Source organism: Phocoena sinus, chromosome 2, assembly GCF_008692025.1.
Source record: "Phocoena sinus isolate mPhoSin1 chromosome 2, mPhoSin1.pri, whole genome shotgun sequence".
NCBI lineage: Eukaryota > Metazoa > Chordata > Mammalia > Artiodactyla > Phocoenidae > Phocoena > Phocoena sinus.
Genome location: NC_045764.1, coordinates 19,059,132 through 19,079,309, shown reverse-complemented (window position 1 = coordinate 19,079,309; position 20,178 = coordinate 19,059,132). Strand labels below are relative to the sequence as shown.

The 20,178-nt window shown below is 38.4% G+C and overlaps 1 protein-coding gene across 2 annotated transcripts in view; it reads left to right on the top strand.

Annotated features, from left to right (window-relative positions):
* The window catches only part of MASTL (microtubule associated serine/threonine kinase like), a 34,408-nt gene extending 17,373 nt beyond the window's left edge, over positions 1-17,035 (top strand). The window contains exons 7-12 of one of the 2 annotated variants that reach the window (XM_032624913.1): positions 2,597-2,769; positions 4,689-5,834; positions 7,138-7,276; positions 12,888-13,001; positions 13,101-13,202; positions 15,882-17,035. In XM_032624913.1, coding sequence (XP_032480804.1) covers positions 2,597-2,769; positions 4,689-5,834; positions 7,138-7,276; positions 12,888-13,001; positions 13,101-13,202; positions 15,882-16,039 — 1,832 coding nt within the window. In that variant the 3' untranslated portion in view covers positions 16,040-17,035. Of the gene's footprint in view, positions 1-2,596; positions 2,770-4,688; positions 5,835-7,134; positions 7,277-12,887; positions 13,002-13,100; positions 13,203-15,881 lie in introns of both variants that reach the window. The other variant, XM_032624912.1, reaches the window with a different exon arrangement.
* Positions 17,036-20,178: the final 3,143 nt, after the last annotated feature.

Genomic DNA, 20,178 nt, shown 5'->3' with positions numbered 1-20,178 from the left:
TTGACCCACTAGTAAGTGGGTCAATTAATTCCTGACTGCAAATATAGTTTTCTGTCCACTGACCCTTTCCTCTTGTTTCTTCAAACACTTCTGTGAACATCAAAATAGCTGAAATATATATATAACTTTGATAAACAGAAAACTGTTAGGGAGTTCCCTGGTGGTCCTGGTTAGGACTCGGCACTTTCACTGCTGTGGCCCGGGCTCAATCCCTGGTCAGGGAATTAAGATCCTGCAAGCCGTGTGGTGTGGCTGGGAAAAAAAAAAAAAAACAGAAAACTGTTAAAATATAGGATATGCAGATGTGATTTATAGCCTTGTTCTTAGGGGAAATGATTGCATCTCCCTCAGCCATTTTTTAATCTGATCAGAATGTGGTAGGCACTGTGCTGGTCACATGAGTGAATATGAAGATGAATACGAGAGGTCCTTGCCTCCGGAGAACCTGTAATTTTGTGGTGATTGTAGGTATAAAGGGATAATAATAACAGTCCTATAAAATAAATGCCATAGGAAGAATACTGTGATCCAACACAAAAAGTGATCATTGCTAACTGGAAAAACCAAGAATGGTTCTAAATAAAGATATAGGAACAACCAAGCAGGACCTAAAAAGAGAAATAGGGGGCTTCCCTGGTGGCGCAGTGGTTGAGAATCCGCCTGCCAATCCAGGAGACACGGGTTCGGGCCCTGGTCTGGGAAGATCCCACATGCTGCGGAGCAGCTAAGCCAGTGCGCAACAACTACTGAGCCTGTGCTCTAGAGCCCGTGTGCCACGGCTACTGAAGCCCATGTGCCTAGAGCCCGTGCTCTGCAACGAGAGAAGCCATCGCAATGAGAGGCCCGTGCACTGCAGCGAAGAGTGGCCCCCGCTCACCGCAACTAGAGAAAGCCCGTGCACAGCAACAAAAGACCCAACACAGCCTAAATAAATAAATAAATAATAAAATAAATAAATTTATAAAAAAAAAAAAAAAAAAGAGAAATAGGATCTTAATAGCTCCAAGTATATTGGAAAAGGGCATTTCAGATAGAGGCATGAGCAAAGGCATGGACACATGGAAGTATCTTCTATCTTTAGACAACAGGACAACATGTGAGAATGGGAAGCATGTGCAAAGAAAAAGGAAGTTTAGCAGGTAGATGGGGAACGTACATGGGGAAGGATCAGTGTTGTTACAGAGAGCCTGGAATGTAAGCTGTAGAAAAAGGGGAGCCACCAAAAGTTTCAAAGCAGGGAATGGTCTGATCGTATTGGTGATCCAGAAGGAGCTCAGTAGCAAATATACAGTGTGCAGACGCATTAGATAGGATACAAGTTCCCATGTTGCTGGGGAAAAGCAGCTGAGCAGTTTACTCAGATGTCAAGGTCAGTGTCCAGTGAGCCTCAGGAATCCCATTGAGAGGATTTATGTGCCGAAGAGAAAGTTGTTTTAGACGGACTTTCAAATCTCCTTCCAGTTTCAAAATTCTAAGGTTTATTAGATTAAAAAAAACTATAGTAAACTAAGAATTTACTTGGGATTAAAGTCATGTTCACCCTTTTCAGGAAAGAGAAAACAAGATATACATATCTTTTTATATACATATAAAATCTTAATATGCATGTATTGTGATCTTTAGTAAAACCATGATTATCTATTGTGTCTCATTTTAAGTTCAGGAGCAACAATATTTATTTTTTTATTTTTTTAAATTTATTATTTTTTTTGGCTGCATCGGGTCTTCGTTGCTGTGCACAGGCTTTCTCTAGTTGCGGCAAGTGGGGGCTACTCTTGGTTGCGGTGTGCGGGCTTCTCATTGCGGTGGCTTCTCTTGCTGCAGAGCACAGGCTCTAGGTGCGTGGGCTTCAGTAGTTGCGGCACGTGGGCTCAGTAGTTGTGGTGCACAGGCTTAGTTGCTCTGCGGCATGTGGGATCTTCCCAGACCAGGGCTCGAACCTGTGTCCCCTGCATTGGCAGGCAGATTCTTAACCACTGTGCCACCAGGTAAGTCCCAGAGCAACAATTTTTAGCATCATTATTTGTATATAAGATACAGGAACTTGTATCATATAGATGGTGCTGCTTTCTTGCACTGGCTCACTCCTAGACAAATCACTATTATTTGTTTTACCCAGTAGTGTAAAAAAGTCTCTATGGGTGTATATAATTCCACACTTGTAAGCATGTAAACCTCAACATTAAAATAAAGCCACAGTTTTAATTAAATACAAATGGAATCGAGTAAATGTAGTCCCATTCCAGCCTCCTAGCACACCTGGATATAGCACATCAATAATGGTCCTTCATCAAGAAAAGTTTCAAGTTGGATAATGGTTATTCAAAATGATTTCCTCCTAATTATGTAAGTTCACTCCCTTGTCCTGATTTCTACTTTATGAATATTGAGAGTTTTGCTTTGTTTTTTAACTTTCAGAACAGTACTTGTATGCCAAAACCACCCAAAGCCATCCTTATGGATGAAATAATGTTTACATGGAAATAGTTCTGATATGAAATACTTAATACTTTTTCTAATTATCTGTAAAGATTCAGGATCAGCGGGAAAGTAGGAAAGATGTGACATAAACTTCAATGTTTTCTCTTCCCCACAGGTCTTGAAACCGTTGCCTCCCACCCTGGGATGCCTGTGAAGTGTCTAACTTCCCATCTCCTCCAGTCTAGGAAAAGGCTGGCCACATCCAGCACCAGCAGTCAATCCCACACCTTCATGTCCAGTGTGGAATCCGAGTGCCACAGCAGTCCCAGATGGGAAAAGGATTGCCAGGTCGGAGTGACATTCACCTTACCCAAAACCAACTATGTGTGTCAAATTAATGATAGAAATGCTATGTACCATTTCATACAAATTCTGTAAGGAAATGAAATGGTTACATGAATGGCAGTCAAGGTATTCTTCATTTTTCCTATATATTCTGTCAAATTCTCTTGAAATATTTCTCATTCAAATGTGAAATTAGTTTTGCTCAGTACATGAGATTCCAATTTTTTTATTTTTGCAGTATATTAATAGTAAATGTTTGGCTTCTAGGCATCTGGATGGACTTCTTTTTAATTCCCTACCCTGACACAGACCTTAGATTGTTGAGTTTTCTTAACCTGTCTTATTTTAAACTTATACTACCTCCTTCTTTACTGTTTTCTGCCAGTTTCTCATTTAATGGAATGGTAACTCTTTTGGATCAGAAGTAACTTTTAGACCACAAAGGTAATGTAGGTGTGTCTTTGAAAGTATCTATTCTAAGGAGATTGCTTACCAAATGACTAAATTTACTGCAAGTTATCTTACTTAATTTATATATTCTGTTTTGGGCTTTTTTAAGCTATTAAAGCTGAGGGGAACTAAAAATATAATAAAGTTTCCTTTATAGAAGGCTGACAAAATAATGTTAGCTTAGAATAATGTTAATACACAAAGAGTAAACCTTCCATTTGATAAAATAAATTGGACTGTATTTGCTCCTTATTCTCAGTAGCATGATTTTCTTCATTATTGTTGGATATGTGTATTTTAGGAGTAAGGTCACATTATTTTTTAGTTAAGGCAGGGTTTCTCAATCCTTTTTCCTTCTCTCATTGATTGCCCTCTAGGTAATAAATGCTTCAGGAAAAGCCAGATTTCCATTCTATTATTTTACCTCTTTTCTATTCAAGAAAGCATGTTATATAATATTTCAAACTATACATAGCTTAACCTTCTTCCTCCCTTGGCTGCATCCCTAAGGAATGCAATGATTGGGTTACAGTAGAGCCTCTCAAGTTAGGTCAGAGGAGTGACAATGGACCACAGGGGACCACTGATAAACTTGCTAATCCCCAAATGCATCATTTTCTGTGCTTCCAGAGCAGTGAGTTGTACTTTAGGAATTGTCTTTTTGTTCATGACTAACTGCTCCTTACTATTACTAAGTAAGTTAATAAAGTTCGATTTTTCACATACCAAAAATATGCACTATTAGGGTTTATTGAAGATTCACTCTAACTGAGTAATCTTGTAAAAATCCTGATTACTATATGCCAGTTTGCAAGATTATGTCCAAAATTCTGATCACACAAGGGCACCTGCAGAGTTGGAACTCAAACAGTCTTCAGGAAAAGCACTTTGTTATCAACGCATCATCAGTTTATATTGTTGACAATGGATATTAACTCCTGTTATTTTGGGTTTTTAATTACAAATTGCCGTTAGTTTAGCTTCATCTTGTCAGCTTGGTTTTATTATACTTGTATGAAGTGATAGGTGTTTACATTAACAATATTTTTAGACTGTAATTTTCCATTAACTGTATTTCATGCCCTGTGACTGAAGTACAAAACAATCATCCCTTTTGCACAGCAGATATATACATAATGTAGCCTTACCCTCAGTTTTGCTTGAATATATTCCTATTAATTTGTCCTATTTAAATAACATGTAACACACCATCAAATACATATTATAGAATAGTTGGTTTAAATTTTATACCAGTGTTTCACTCAAAATAATGTATATAAATGTATACTATAATTGTTTATATTGCTTTCTAATTCTCCATTATCATTGTTCTGTTTTTTCACAGGAATGTGGAAAGAGCTACCCATCGTAGCTTATGGGGTCAGTTATTCCACTTAAGTGGGCAGAGGTTTAAAAGGTTAAAGATTCTCAGCTTTACATAATTTTTTTAACCGTTTTTTCCTCCCTCTTAGGAAAGTGACAACGCAGTGGGCTCTACAATGATGAGTTGGAATACAGTCGAAAAGCCTTTAGGTACAAAATCTACAAATGCCATGGAGACCAAAAGTTTCAATAAAAGGGATCGTGAGTTAGCCGTTTCTCCCATTCATAACAGCAGTGCCGATCCTGCCACTGGAAACTCGTGTGGAAACCTTGCTGAAAAATGTTCTTCTGGGGAAGTTTCTTGGGAAGCAAGAGAACTGAATGTAAATAATATTCATCTGGCTGCTGACACAAGCCAGTCTGGTTACCATCAGTCACATCAATGTGCTGTGGATTCCAGTGGGGTGACTGAAGAACACCTTGGGAAAAGAAGTTGTAAAAGAAGTTTTGAGTTAGTTGACTCCAGTCCTTGTCAGGAAATTATACAGAATAAAAAAAATTGTATCGAGTATAAGAGTAGTAATGAAATGAGAGATGGTTATGTCAATCAAAGGACAGGCTTAACAGCTGAAGTCCAGGACCTTAAGCTGTCGGTATTCAGAGATCAGCAAAATGACGGTGCTAATAAGGAGAACATGGACAATTCTTTCATTGATAAGCAACAAACCCCAGAAAAATCACCTGTCCCAATGATAGCAAAAAACCTTATGTGTGAACTGGATGATGAGTGTGACAAGAATAGTAAGAAAGACTACTTAAGTTCTAGTTTCCTGTGTTCCGACGATGATAGAACTCCTAAAAGTATTTGCATGGACTCTGATTCATCTTTTCCTGGAATTTCCACCATGGAAAGTCCATTAGGACGGCAGTCCTTAGATCCAGATAAAAGCATCAAAGAATCCTCTTTGGAAGAATCAAATATTGAAGACCTACTTTCTGCATCCCCCAGCTGCCAAGAAAGCACCTTGCCGAGAGGTGATGAGAGTCCTGCCGTCCAGGACAGCAACCGAAAAATGTTAGCTCCTTCTTTGGAGGCGTTGAAAACATTAACCTCTAAAAGAAATGCTGTGGCTTTTCGGAGTTTTAACAGTCATATTAATGCATCCAATAGCTCAGAACCATCCAAAATGAGCATTACTTCTTTAGATATGATGGATATTTCATGTGCCTGTAGTGGTTCATATCCCATGGCTATAACCCCTACTCAAAAAGAAAGATCCTACATGCCATATCAGGTATGTGATCACTTGCTAATATTCTGTCCTTTATATTTTAGAAAAATAAACTATTAAGGCCAGACACTTGCCTGTCAGCTAGACTATATAATATTAATCATATAGTTTTGTTTTGCTTGTTGGGAATCTATGGCTCCTTGGAGGTTTTAGTACAGAAAGGTAAAGCAGGTAGCAGTGTTTATCATTCTTAACTGCAATGCCTCCTTCATTTGTACTGTTCTGTATACTTTCACATATTTACATATCACGTTTACATATTTACAATCACATATTTTCACTTGATCACAGCAACTCTGAGATACAAAATTAAAGTCCATCTACCTTACTGCCTTTTTTTTTTTTTTTTTTTTTTATTCGTTACGCGGGCCTCTCACTGTTGTGGCCTCTCCCGTTGCGGAGGACAGGCTCCGGACGCGCAGGCTCAGCGGCCATGGCTCACGGGCCCAGCCGCTCCGCGGCATGTGGGATCCTCCCAGACCGGGGCACGAACCCGCGTCCCCTGCATCGGCAGGCGGACTCTCAACCACTGCGCCACCAGGGAAGCCCCTACCTTACTGCCTTTTAAGGACATATTTAGATGATCTCTTTCCTTTACAGAAGAAAGTTGAAAAATAGATATTTCAAATCTTTTTTTTTTCCTAAACCTTTATCTTTTTAAACCCAAAGTTTCATTTTTGCCTCCTTCCTTCAGAGAGACATCATAATACAGAAAGTGTAAACCTCGACTGTAGGGTTACAAGACTTGAGTTTTCTATTTAGAACTTACTGGGTGACTTAGAAGTCCTTATCTTCAGAGCCTCTGTCTGCCGTTTGTCTGTAAAATATAATGACACCTGTCCTGCTGGTCCCACAGAGTCCTTGTGAGACAACAAAATACCTTAAAACCATAAATGCCAGTTAGCACGAGAGGTTATTTATGTGTAGTTCTGTTGTGTGCATTGTCCTAGTAATTCACTCATTTGTCAGCCACAGCCTCCCTCTGTGACTGCTCTCAAGCTTGTATTGATCCATCCTATCAAGAATTTTTTCCTGTGGATTTTTTTCATTGTTTCTTGCATTTCCAGCTCTTACTGAAATAATTGGTGTTATCTAAGCAATTGAATTTCATTATTATAATTGGGGCTTTTTACAATAGGACTTTTCATAATTATAATTAGTTACAAGGCCATTTTCAAAACTGATCAAGTATTTGAGTGTATCTTTTATGTCCAGCAGCCTAGCTTTTCTTTTGTTTTAGCATTTCTGTTCACTGTAAAAGGAATTAAGATATTTATTGTGTCTTAAACTCTTTTGAAATTAGCAGACCCCAGATCAGGTCAAGTCAGGAACTCCATACCGAACTCCAAAGAGTGTGAGAAGAGGGGCGGCCCCCGTGGATGGTGGGCGAATTCTGGGAACTCCAGACTACCTCGCACCAGAGCTGCTGTTAGGCAGGGCCCACGGTAAGGCATGCACATCTTGTGTTTTTGAAGTATCACTATGTTTTCTTCTGAGATAAATTGTTTTAAATTTCTTTAGTACTTAGATTGCATAAGGTAAAAGAAAATGAACTTGTGCAATACTCTTTTCTCACATATATGGCCCTTTATTATAGGAAAGAAGACATGCAGCCATTTGTTCTTGGCCTGCTGGTTTAGTCTCAATGATCCAGAGAAGTCCCGCCTTCCACCCCCCTCTACTGTCTTTGTTCTAAATGTCTCCCCAGGTCTATTTTAGTTTGGGTTCAGGAATAGACAGTTGGGCCTACACTAAGATCCCGCATGCCACGAGGCCAAAAAAAAATCTGTCTCTGATCCTGACTTTCTCTAGGCAGCAGACACGTGGCCAAAGTGCCTATTCTGTATTCTACTGTCATTCAGTTGCTATGTATCAGAGCTCGACTTGTCCTCTAGCTTGCTCTTCCTCTGTTCCATCTCTCTGTTCACCATCTTCATGGTGACATAAACATTGTCCCTACCTTCAGGCATTTAAATCTGATGAATTACATCTCTGCAGTGTGTCTCCTCACTTTTTCATCTCTGCCACTATTCCATGTAAGAACCTCATCTTTCCCTTTCCTTCATTTAATAACTTTCTCTTTGATCTCCTCAACTTCATTCTCTTTTTTGCTATCACTGCCACCAGACTTTCCCTTTTAAAGCATAATAGAGTTCATGCTACTCTTCTCCTTGAAACAGAGGAGGTGTTTGGCTTGGTGGCTCCTTCCTACCTGCAAAAAGAAAGCCAGATCACTGATTCGAGGTTCTGAGCTCTCATGCTAGTCTCGTCTCTCAGTTAGTCTCTTTATAGGCCTTATCTTCCCATTTTACTTAGACACATTTATTTTCACATTTTCCTTATTTTGCACAACTGTTTTGCCTTAGTAGGGTTTTTTCTTTTTTTGGCTGCGCCGTGTGACATGTGGGGTCTTGGTTCCCCAACCAGGGATTGAACCTATGCCTTCTGCAGTCGAAGCGCAGGGTCCTAACTACTGGACCGCCAGGGAAGTCCTGTTTTGTTTTGTTTTGCCTTAGTTTAGAAAAGCCAGTCCCCAGTCACCTCCCTGTCAAATTTCTTCTCATCTGCTCATCAGTTCAAATGTCACCTCTTCCATAAAGCATCCCTTGATCAATTATGGAGAACTAATTATTCACTGCTGTATCTAGAGTCTGAGTTCTCCTTGTGCATAGCCCTCCAGAAGAGCTCCTTGGCAGCCCTCACTCACCCTTGTCAATAATCTCTACAATGTTGAAAGCAGACACGTTTAATATTCCCCTTTCTTTATCCGCCAAAGCATCTAAGTTCCTCTGGGCACTTAACTAGTTTTGGTACTTTGTCCTTTTTGCTAAGTCACAGATTTGCCAGCTCATTTCCTATATTATAATTTACATTTTCTCCAACTTAGGATACAATATGAAAGTAAACCTCAAATGTAAAGATTTACTTGATAAGATCTTGCCACTCTTTTAGTGGGACATGTAGTTAGTTATCTTAGCTAGCTAGTGAAATATTCTAAAATTTTTATTTTCTATAAAAGTAATTTGATACATAGTGTTTAAAATAAATAATAGACAGCAATTTATAATTTTAAAAAACAATTCCCTGCTCTCTAACCTCTTCCCTGGAATCCCAGGCCCCAGAAACACTCACTTGGGCTCTTTAGTTTTCTAATTCCAAACATCCTACTGAGACCTCTGATGCCCTCCATGTCTTCCCTTCAGCCAAGGGGACTTAGGGACCCTGGCCTGAGTCTCCACAGCTTCTTGTGCATATGTTTGTTTCAGCTCTCTTAAAATTGTGTTAAAATTACCTGTATTGTCTCTCCCAGAGTAGGGTGTTTTCTCCTTGGGGAAAGCTGTCTTCCTCATCTTTGTATCTCTTATATCTGGCACAATACCTGGCTTCTAATTCAATGAATGATGTGAGAATGAACTCATAACTTTAAGACAATGTACCTAACTCCTGTTTTCTTACATGCAGGATCTCTGACTTTGGGTGAGTAAATTTCTCCATAAAGGAACATGGCAAAGCACATTTAACTGAACAAAGTCTAACTAGATCACATTGCATATAAAATATTTTTTCATTTCAGCTCATTTATGAACTGTCTTCTGAGCAGGAAGACATCCAGAGAAATTGCTCTTCTCTGTGAAAACAAATGTAGGCATGTGGCATTTTTTTATAACTTTTAAAGGTAGCAGAGAGTGTGGATATAGCTTTTTCTATTGCAACTGAAGAAATAGGCTTGATAAAAATATTAATATTAGTGGCTACAAAAGGGCTTGAATTTTCTAAATCATTCAATTCTATTATTATTAAAAAATAGAAAGGAATTAACAGTATCAGTTTACAAATTAAAGAAGCAGGTTTTAAATTAGAAAGCCAGTAGTATAAAACAACTTTATTCTATATCTCTGGCTAATGATATATATTATAATTGATTTATTTTATAGTTGATAATATGATTTATCACAATACATGATCTTATTAGACTTTGACTCAATTATATGGGTATGTATGACATATCCATGGAGAAATCATGTATGTTTTGACATGACATGAGTACATTTTTGGCTGAGCTGGGAAAAGGGTCCTAATTTCTAACCTAAGTAAAATAAATTAAAATGCACATTTTTTCCTGATTTCCCCCTACTTTTCTGTTATTTGGTTATATTATCTGAGCTGTTGGAATAATTCTTTCTCAGTGCTGCTTAAAAGCCTACTAACCGAGGTGTTTTGTATATTTTTATAGTGATTACTATAGAAATAGAAGCCTAGAGACTGTTTGTACCTTGTGTTCCTTAGGGAAGATTGGATTACGTGGCTTGCAGATGAAAAGGCACTCTAAATGCATGTGATTATTTTTTCTAATGGCATATTCCATGATGCTTTCCTACTTGTTTTTTTTCTTTCCTACTTGTTTTAAAATGAAATGGTGGTAGTTGCTTAACCACAGTAATGAATTTTGTGAAATTGATTTTTTTAAACATCTTTATTGGAGTATAATTGCTTTACAATGGTGTGTTAGTTTCTGCTTTATAACAAAAGTGAATCAGCTATACATACACATATATCCCCATATCTCTTCCCTCTTGCGTCTCCCTCCCATCCTCCCTATCCCACCCCTCCAGGTGGTCACAAAGCACCAAGCTGATCTCCCTGTGCTATGCGGCTGCTTCCCACCAGCTATCTGTTTTATATTTGGTAGTGTATATATGTCCATGCCACTCTCTCATTTTGTCCCAGCTTACCCTTCCCCCTCCCCATGTCCTCAAGTCCATTCCCTAGTCGGTCTGCGTCTTTATTCCTGTCCTGCCCCTACCCTAGGTTCTTCATAACCATTTTCTTTCTTTTTAGATTCCATATATATGTGTTAGCATACGGTATTTGTTTTTCTCTTTCTGACTTACTTCTCTCTGTATGATAGACTCTAGGTCCATCCAACTCACTACAAATAACTCAATTTCGTTTCTTTTTATAGCTGAGTAATATTCCATTGTATATATGTGCCACATCTTCTTTATCCATTCATCTGTCGATGGACACTTAGGCTGCTTCCATTTCCTGGCTATTGTAAATAGTACTGCAATGAACATTGTGGTACATGACTCCTTTTTTTTTTTTTTTTTTGCGGTATGCGAGCCTCTCACTGTTGTGGCCTCTCCTGTTGCGGAGCACAGGCTCAGTGGCCATGGCTCACGTGCCCACCGCTCCACGGCATGTGGGGTCTTCCCGGACCGGGGCACAAACCCGCCTCCCATGCATCGGCAGGCGGACTCTCAACCACTGTGCCACCAGGGAAGCCCCCTGCATGACTCCTTTTGAATTATGGTTTTCTCAGGGTATATGCCCAGTAGTGGGATTGCTGGGTCATATGGTAGTTCTATTTGTAGTTTTTTAAGGAACCTCTATACTGTTCTCCATAGTGGCTGTATCAATTCACATTCCCAACAACAGTGCAAGAGGATTCCCTTTTCTCCACACCCTCTCCAGCATTTATTGTTTGTAGATTTTTTGATGATGGCCATTCTGACTGGTATGAGATGATACCTCATTGTAGTTTTGATTTGCATTTCTCTAATGATTAATGATGTTGAGCATTCTTTCATGTGTCTGTGGCAATCTGTATATCTTCTTTGGAGAAATGTCTGTTTAGGTCTTCTGCCCATTTTTGGATTGGGTTGTTTGGTTTTTTTGATATTGAGCTGCATGAGCTGCTTGTAAATTTTGGAGATTAATCCTTTGTCAGTTGCTTCATTTGCAAATATTTTCTCCCATTCTGAGGGTTGTCTTGTGAAATTGATTTTAAAGAGTAATTTTCAGGCAAATTTAGTTCTAGACTAGAGTCTCAATTCTAAATTTATATTGAAGTTAATCATTTTTGGACTGAAATTAACCTTTGCTTAGGAAATTTTGTTCATAGATGTATCTAAACAAGCGTATAAACCAGATTATAAGGTCATGTTTAAAATAATTGTCTAAAATGTCTTTGTATACAAATGATGCTTCCAATGAAGATTTTATTTAGAAATCAGTTTTACCTGGGCGTGGGATGAATTGGGAGATTAGGATTGACATATATACACTACTGATACTATGTATAAAGTAGATAATTAATGAGAACCTACTGTATAGCACAGGGAACACCTATGAGAAGGAAATCCAAAAAAGAGGGGATATATGTATATGTATAGCTGATTTACTTAGCTGTACAGTATAAACTAACACAATATTGTAAAGCAACTATACACCAATAAAAATTTTTAAAAAAAGAAATCAGTTTTACCCATTCATTAAGACTTATCTTCTAATTACCTCCTCAAGCAATAGTTTGAATGAATATTTTTCGTTAAACTATTTTGTCCCTCTATGTTCTTAAAAGGAATAAAGCCACATTAAAACCTTCTGTAAGGGGACTTTCCTGACAGTCCAGTGGTTAAGACTCTGTGCTTCCACTGCAGGGGGCACGGGTTTGATCCTGGGTTGGGGAACTAAGATCCCACATGGTGTGTGTGGCAAAAACAAAACATAACAAAAAAACCCTCTGTAGGTAAGGCTTTCCCTAGTTAGCAGGTTATCCTCCAGTTTGCATTAATATTACTACCTCATCTCATTCCTTTGTGAAACGAGTGGGCTATAGAATCATCTGAATGTTATTGTTTCCTGATTTGAAATACTCTTAGAGAATAATTTTTAGATTAAATGCATTCCTTGGTTGTGTTTTAGGATTTAGCACAAATAAGTATCCAGAATATCAGAGGTTATTAATAACTTTTTAAACTTTTTTTTAACTAGCCATGTTAATTGCTAATCTAAATGTCTGTTGGGCTGGCCAAAAAGTTCGTTTGGGTTTTCCATATCATCTTATGGAGCCCACTATTTTCCAAGAAAGTAATTACCACATTGCCTAAAGGAAGTAATTTGGGTCTTTGCACGTTTGGAAGCCAGAAGAAAGCCTTAAGGAAATGAGCCTTTGGGTCTTCATTGTGCCCAAATATCCACAGTTAATGTTTTAGTTGATCAAACATTTATAGAAAATGCTTGCAAGTTCAGCTGCTTCCTCTTAAATTCCAGGTCCTGCAGTAGACTGGTGGGCACTTGGAGTTTGCCTGTTTGAGTTTCTAACAGGAATTCCCCCTTTCAACGATGAAACACCCCAGCAAGTATTCCAGAATATTCTGAAAAGAGGTGATTCTTTTTCTCCTATTAAGATAGATTCATTTATCTCATTTATCTCTGTGTATTATTGTCTTGAGCAATGATTAACAAGTTTATTTGTATTTATAGATATCCCTTGGCCTGAAGGTGAAGAAAAGTTATCTGATAATGCTCAAAGTGCTGTAGAAATACTCTTAACCATTGATGATACAAAGAGAGCTGGAATGAAAGGTAAGGTTTTGTGTTAGTTAACTTTTACCCTTGATTTGTTGAGCCAGACTACTGATTTAGCTTAGTAGTTGCGGCTCGTGGGCTTCAGTAGTTGCGGCTCGTGGGCTCTAGAGCACAGGCTCAGTATAGTTGTGGTGCACGGAGTTAGTTGCACCGTGGCATGTGGGATCTTCCCGGACCAGGGATCGAACCCATGTCCCTTGCATTGGCAGGTGGATTCTTAATCACTGTGCCACCAGGGAAGTCCCTGGTATCATTATTGATTATCAAATATTTTTATGGAATTTGACTCCCTGTTGCATTCTTCACAGCCAGGTTGCCTCAAAGAAGACAAAATTGGTGCATTGTGGCCCATTCAAAGGTTCTTTCCAGTGCAGGAAACTCCAATTAATTTTAAAACCCAATTTTCAAAACTCCAGTAAATCTCATTAGCAGCTGCCTTAAAATCCTTTTTGTCACAATGTATATATAGAGACAACTAAGCACTGTGTCTCAGAATGCATTTCCATGTGAAGTAGGGTATATTACTAAATGGACTTTAGTAATATGTCATTCACATCAGCTTCTAGGTGTTCCCTCCAATGAGGTCAACAGTTTATTTATTTAACAAATCCTATAGAGTGACTTCTAGGTGCTAGGCAGTGTTTTCGTTTCAGGCACTGGAGGTATCCTAGGGATGAACCAGACACATCCCTGTGCTTAAGTTCTAGAACTTACATTCTAGTGGAAAGACAGGAAGTAAACAAACAGTCATAACATAACACCATCTATTGGTAAGTACATGAAGAGAGAAAGCAAAGTGAGAGGGTACAAAGTGAAGGCAAGAGATTTATATTTTAGATGGGGTGGTCAGGAAGACCTGAAGAGTAGAATCTGAGCAAAAACTTATGTAAAGTGAGAATGCAGACATTTGAAAACCAAGCTCTAAAAATTGCTTTAGGGGACTTGCCTGGTGGTCCAGTGGTTAAGACTCCAAGCTTCCACTGCAGGGGACACAGGCTCGATCCCTGGTCAGGGAACTAAGGAACTAATATGACAAAAACATCATACAGTTTTATTTTTATTTTATTTTTATTTTGGCTGCAAGGTATGGCCAAAAAAAAATAATAATAAAACAAAAAATTAAAATAATAAAAATAAAGATTGCTTTAGAACAGCCTTCTCCACTGCTGATGATTTTGCTCCCCAAAGGACATTTGGCATTGTCTGGAGACATTTTTTGGTTGTCACAACAGTTGGGGGCATCTAGTAGGTAGAGGCCAGGGATTCTGCTCAGCATCCTACAGTGCACAGGACAGTCCCTACTACAAAGAATTATCTGGTCCCAAAGGTCAACTGTAACAAAGTTGGGAAACCGTTGTTTAGAAAATGGCTATAATGCTCTGTAACTTGCTCAGTACATTCTTACCAGTGACCTCAAATTTTTGTTCATTAGTTAAATGAACAGTTTACCTAGTGAAGCAGATAGGGGTATTCTTCAGTTAAGAAACAGTTGTTTCAACAACTGTTTATTTAGTTAATCTTAACCTAGATTAGAATTCTTTTGCAGATTCAGTTTAAATAAATAGTTATGATGAGAGGATCACAAAGCATCACATCACATCCAGATATCCCAGTTCGAGTTAATACTACAAATAACTCTAAAGTAACACATGCTTGAACCGTTGAGACAAATAAATTCTCTAAATGTGAATTATTTTTGCTCTTTTATCCCTTTTCCTACCAGTCTTTTAGTTTATGGAAAATCCATCATATATACATATTGATTTTCCAGCCCATTACCCCCAATACAGACAAACAATTCTTTCCTGTCTGTGTAGTCATCTCCTGATATTTTCCTTAAATTTGATTGCTTTTTTGGTTTGTATACTGCCTTAATTGACACTTCATTTTTTTGCTGTCTTTATTGTTGCCTAATGAAGTGAATAGTTGAGGAGAGGGGTGGCTATGTCTCCCAACTAAATACCTGTGTGATCAAAAGAGATTTCATTTTACTAGATAGAAGGAAAATGTAGATAAGGAGGAAGGCGAACTTGAGATTTTGTAAGTGGAAGCAGTAGACTTGGATGTGGCCATACTGCTGGGCGGCTGGTGTGTTGTAGAGGTGCAAGTCAGTGAAATCAAAGAAATCAAAGAACCAGGAAGAGAAAGCATGTGTCAGAAATATCACCAGTGTGTATGTTGAAATTACCAGGAAGGATAAGGATGGAGCACAGGGAAGAGAGCAAGGGACTGGAGGATGAGCTTCCTGCTGAAGTAATCTAGGGTGACGATGCTGAGGATTACAGAGAACAAAGCAGGTGGCAAGGAATTGGAATGAGAAGTGGGGCATTAATCATGGAAGATTAGGATTAGTGGTGTGGAAGCCGTGTCGGGGAACAGGAAGTAGGCCAGGCTGTCTTCTCTCATCGAGTCAGGGATTCTGAGAGAAGATGCAGGCAGTGAGAAAGATAAGCTTCTGTTAAGGCACCTGTCATATGCCAAGTGACATACAGAATGACACTGTGTGCTGTTGGGAAGTATGTGGTTGAAGAAAGAGAGAGATGTTTTTAAAATGTCTGTGAAACGGACATAGTAAACCAGGGCAAGCTACATGTGAGACAGTCTCTCTTTAATTCCTGTAAAATAGGACTTTGGTAATGGTGTCATAATATTGCTTTGTTTGATATTTTTCCTAAGAGTTGAAACATCATCCTCTCTTCAGTGATGTGGACTGGGAAAATCTACAGCATCAAACGATGCCTTTCATACCCCAGCCAGACAATGAAACTGATACATCTTATTTTGAAGCCAGGAATAATGCCCAGCACCTGACAGTATCTGGATTTAGCCTATAGCACATAAATTTTCCCTTTAATCTAACCTTGCCTTATAGGATAAGCTAGCATAATTACATACGCCTTAATACTAGATTGATCTAAGGGGGGAAAAATCATTATTTTACCCAGATCAATGAGCTTTTCATGTATGTTACAGCTTCCACAGCATTAAAAGGCTATCAAGAACATAATCAGTAATTTATCTTAATCTCAGAGTTGTACATAGATCTTCAAAGCTTTTTTCAACGTATTTATTTTGTTAGTGCACTTTATGAAAATTAATGCTTTAGTAAAACTAGAAACATGACCACTTTAGAGAAAGAGTGAGCCTCGAGCTTGATTTTCTTTCTCATCTGTTCATCTCAGTCCACCATTCAGTTTGGTGTTAATATGACAAAAACATCATACAGTTTTATTTTAGTGTAATCTATCTGTACGTGATTGCCTGCAAAAGCCAATCATTTAAGGCTGTAACTGTGACCTCAAAAATGCAGTTGGAAAATTCCTTCATTCAGTAATATAACTCCTTTCGGGAATGAGGAATAAACAAAAGGACGAGGGTTTTGGCTTATTTTGCTATGAATACAGTTTTGCTGCCTTGACTGCTTCTGGTGCTTTTTCTACAATACATATGTATTTAAAATAGTACTGGAGAGCTCAGGTGAGATATACTGTAGCAATTTTAACAGCTTGTTCAATTTTAACAAAAAATGTAATGGTTTACATTTTTAAATAATTTGCTTAAAACATATGCAGCGTTACCAGAATAGCCGGATTCTTTTAAAAAAATAACTAACTTACTTTCACTTAATAAATATAATTGTAACATACTTCGATATATTCTCTGTCAACATCATTCTTTTAAATATAGATACACTACGATTCAGCTTCACAAGTCATATCTTAAATTCATTGAGGTTTGTTGCAGACTTACCCCCCAAAAGAGAAAAGTTCAAATTTAAATGTACCATGTGTAAATTTTCTGTTAATCTATTAAATACTATTGTTCCTTTTGCAAAATGGCTTGAGTGTTTTTACTTTCCATCACCATCCCAGTACGAGCCGTGTTACTAATGTAGTTGACGAAGATAATATAAGTTTAAAGCTCTTATACTGAAAGAGACACTGTAATAATCATTGCAATGTAACTGAATCCATGATTTAATGGTTTCACTGAGCTTGTTTTAGTAATGACTACTCAGATTTAATCCACCTAATAGTTACCTCTTCTAACAATATGTTCAAAATACAGTTGTTAACAATTAAAACTTTGTTTAATGTAAATTACATCTTTCCCTTAAATTAGGTAAAAGCTAGGATTATTTGTCATCCTCTTATGGAATTTTCAAGTAGTAGAAAGAACACTGGCTTTGGAATCAAGCACAAATGATTTAAACCATTGCTCTGCCAGAGTAAAAAACCTTGGGTGGATTAAACTCTGATTGTTTACCTGTATTGTGAAGATTAATTATGAGGAACTTCCAGGACACCAGTCTTATCAGGGATTTGAAACATTACTGAATAATCAAGGGAGATGTACATTTAACCTATTCCCAATGCAGGAGACAGTGCCCTTAAGTGGAAAAGTTAAGAACAGTTTGCTGTTGCAGCCCTAGCAGGCGCAGCGATGGCCACCTGGAATTCTGCATGCTGTAATGGTATTTGCTGAGAACAAGTGATTTATTATCTGAACTTAAACCTTTTTGTGGGTTCAGATACTCATTAAGGAAAAACCTGAGACAGAACAAGAATGGAAAAATGGAAGTGTTTTGGCAGTTGTATGGATGTGTGTGCATACATGTCTTTGAAGAACACAGATTGCTCTGCCAGCAGAAATCTGCATTCATTACTATATATGATTTTTATTAATTGAAAATAAATTTCCCCCCACTTCCACTAACTGTTAAACAAATATAGAAAACGTATTTACTTTAGTGTACCTTTGTCAGAATTAAATTAATTTACTTTAGTGTACCTTTGTCAGAATTAATTTAATTAAATTAATTAATTAAATTAAATTAAATTATACAAAGTATGTAGCAAACATAAAAGGTGTTTAATAAATGATCATTATTTGAGCCCTAAGTACCCTACTACTTCTCGGAATATTTGTCTTAATTTGGGGTTTGGGAAATGGTTGCTGTATAAAACTCTGCTATTATTCTCCAAAACATCTTGAAGTTCACTTTCAGGTCTGATCACTCTGTTTGCCAGGAAGAAACATCTTGTTTTTAGCCAGTGAAGAACATGCTCAGAGTCCAAAAGATTGTGCAAATATTTACCATTTCCACCAGGCCTCCTTTCAGTTAATATCAAGCTAGCTGTGGATGGGTCATTCTTATAACTATGGAAAGTGGACTGGTCATGGCAACATTCGAAGGAGGGAGACTGAATAGAAGGCTACTGAACCAGCCCACCTGGATTCAAGACATTTTAAAGGTGCAATCAATACAACTTACTGATGGATGGGATGAGGAGGGTGAAAGAATGGGAGTTTTGAGCTGGTTTGTTACATAGCATCATTGCAGCAAATACCCTTCCTATACATCCCAACTTACAACAAAGTGACATTTCAGACACCAGAACAAAGAGAATATCCTATAAGAATCCAAAGAGAAAGAAAAGAGGATGGTAAGGTAACAGAAAATATATATATTGGTCTCTGCCTCCTGTTCCCACACAGAGCTCCTAAAATACTTCTATCAATAATTTCCGAAGGGATAAGAGCACCAGGAGCATTTTTTTTGTTCTTATATTTGGTCTTTGAGTCTGGTTCCTGACCCAGGGCTTCTGGCTCCCTTGGGATTTCCTGGGTGATAGCAATGTCCTTTGTTCTAATCAGGTGACTCTGGGTGGGCTCCTGTAGGGGGGCCTGTCAACAGAAAGACCCAGCCATGATTAGAAGCTTGCAGTTTTCTGGGACTTCCCTGGTGGTCCAGTGGTTAAGACTTCACGCTTCCACTGCAGGGGCACGGGTTCAATACTTGGTCAAGGAACTAAGATCCTGAATGCCATAGGGCCAAAAAAACAAACAAACAAGCTTGGAATTTTCAGCCCCACCCTCCATTCTCCAGAGAAGGGAGAGGGGCTGGAAAGGGAGTTAATATTTGATTGTGCCTATGTGACTAATCCTCCATCAAAATCCCCAAAGTACAGGGTTTGGAGAGCTTCTAGTCGGTGAACACGTGAAGGTGCTGGGAGAATGGTGCCCCCTAGAGAGGGCACAGAAGCTCCACACTCCTTCCTGCATACCTTGCCCTATGCATCTCTTCCATCTACATGTCCACCTGTATCCTTTACCATATCCTTTAGTAACAAACTGATAAACAGTAAACTGTTTACACATGAGCTGTGACTGCAAAGGAAGGAAAAAGAATGAAATCTTCAGTTTTCAGTAGAGGGGAGACTTCCCTGGTGGTGGTGGTGGCACAGTGGTTAAGAATCCGCATTCCCAATGCAGGGGGTTTGGGTTTGATCCCTGGTCCGGGAACTGGATCCCACATGCAGGCCGCAACTAAGAGGTTGCATGCCACAACCAAGGACCCAGCGAGCCACAACTAAGGAGCTTGCCTGCTGCAACTAAGGAGGCCACGTGCTGCAACTAAGAAGCTGGTGACCTGCAACTAAGGAGCCCACCCGCCTACTGCAACAAACACCCGATGTAACCAAATAAATGAATTTAAAAAATTGTTTTTCAGTAGAGGGAAGTAAATAGATAATTCCCAAAACAGAAGTATCAAAAAGTAGCAGCTCAAAAAAGCAAACAAACAATGACGAACAACATAATTACTGAAATTAAAAACACTCTAGAAGGACTCAATAACAGAATAACTGAGACAGAAGAATGGATAAGTGAGCTGGAAGATAAAATGGTGGAAATAACTGCCAGGGAGCAGAATAAAGAAAAAAGAATGAAAAGAATTGAGGACAGTCTCAGAGACCTCTGGGACAACATTAAACGCACCAATATTCTAATTACAGGGGTCCCAGAAGAAGAAGAGAAAAAGAACGGGTCTGAGAAAATATTTGAAGAGATTATAGTTGAAAACTACCCTAACATGGGAAAGGAAATAATCAATCAAGTCTAAGAAGCACAGAGAGTACTATACAGGATAAACCCAAAGGGAAACATGCCGAGACACATATGAATCAAACTA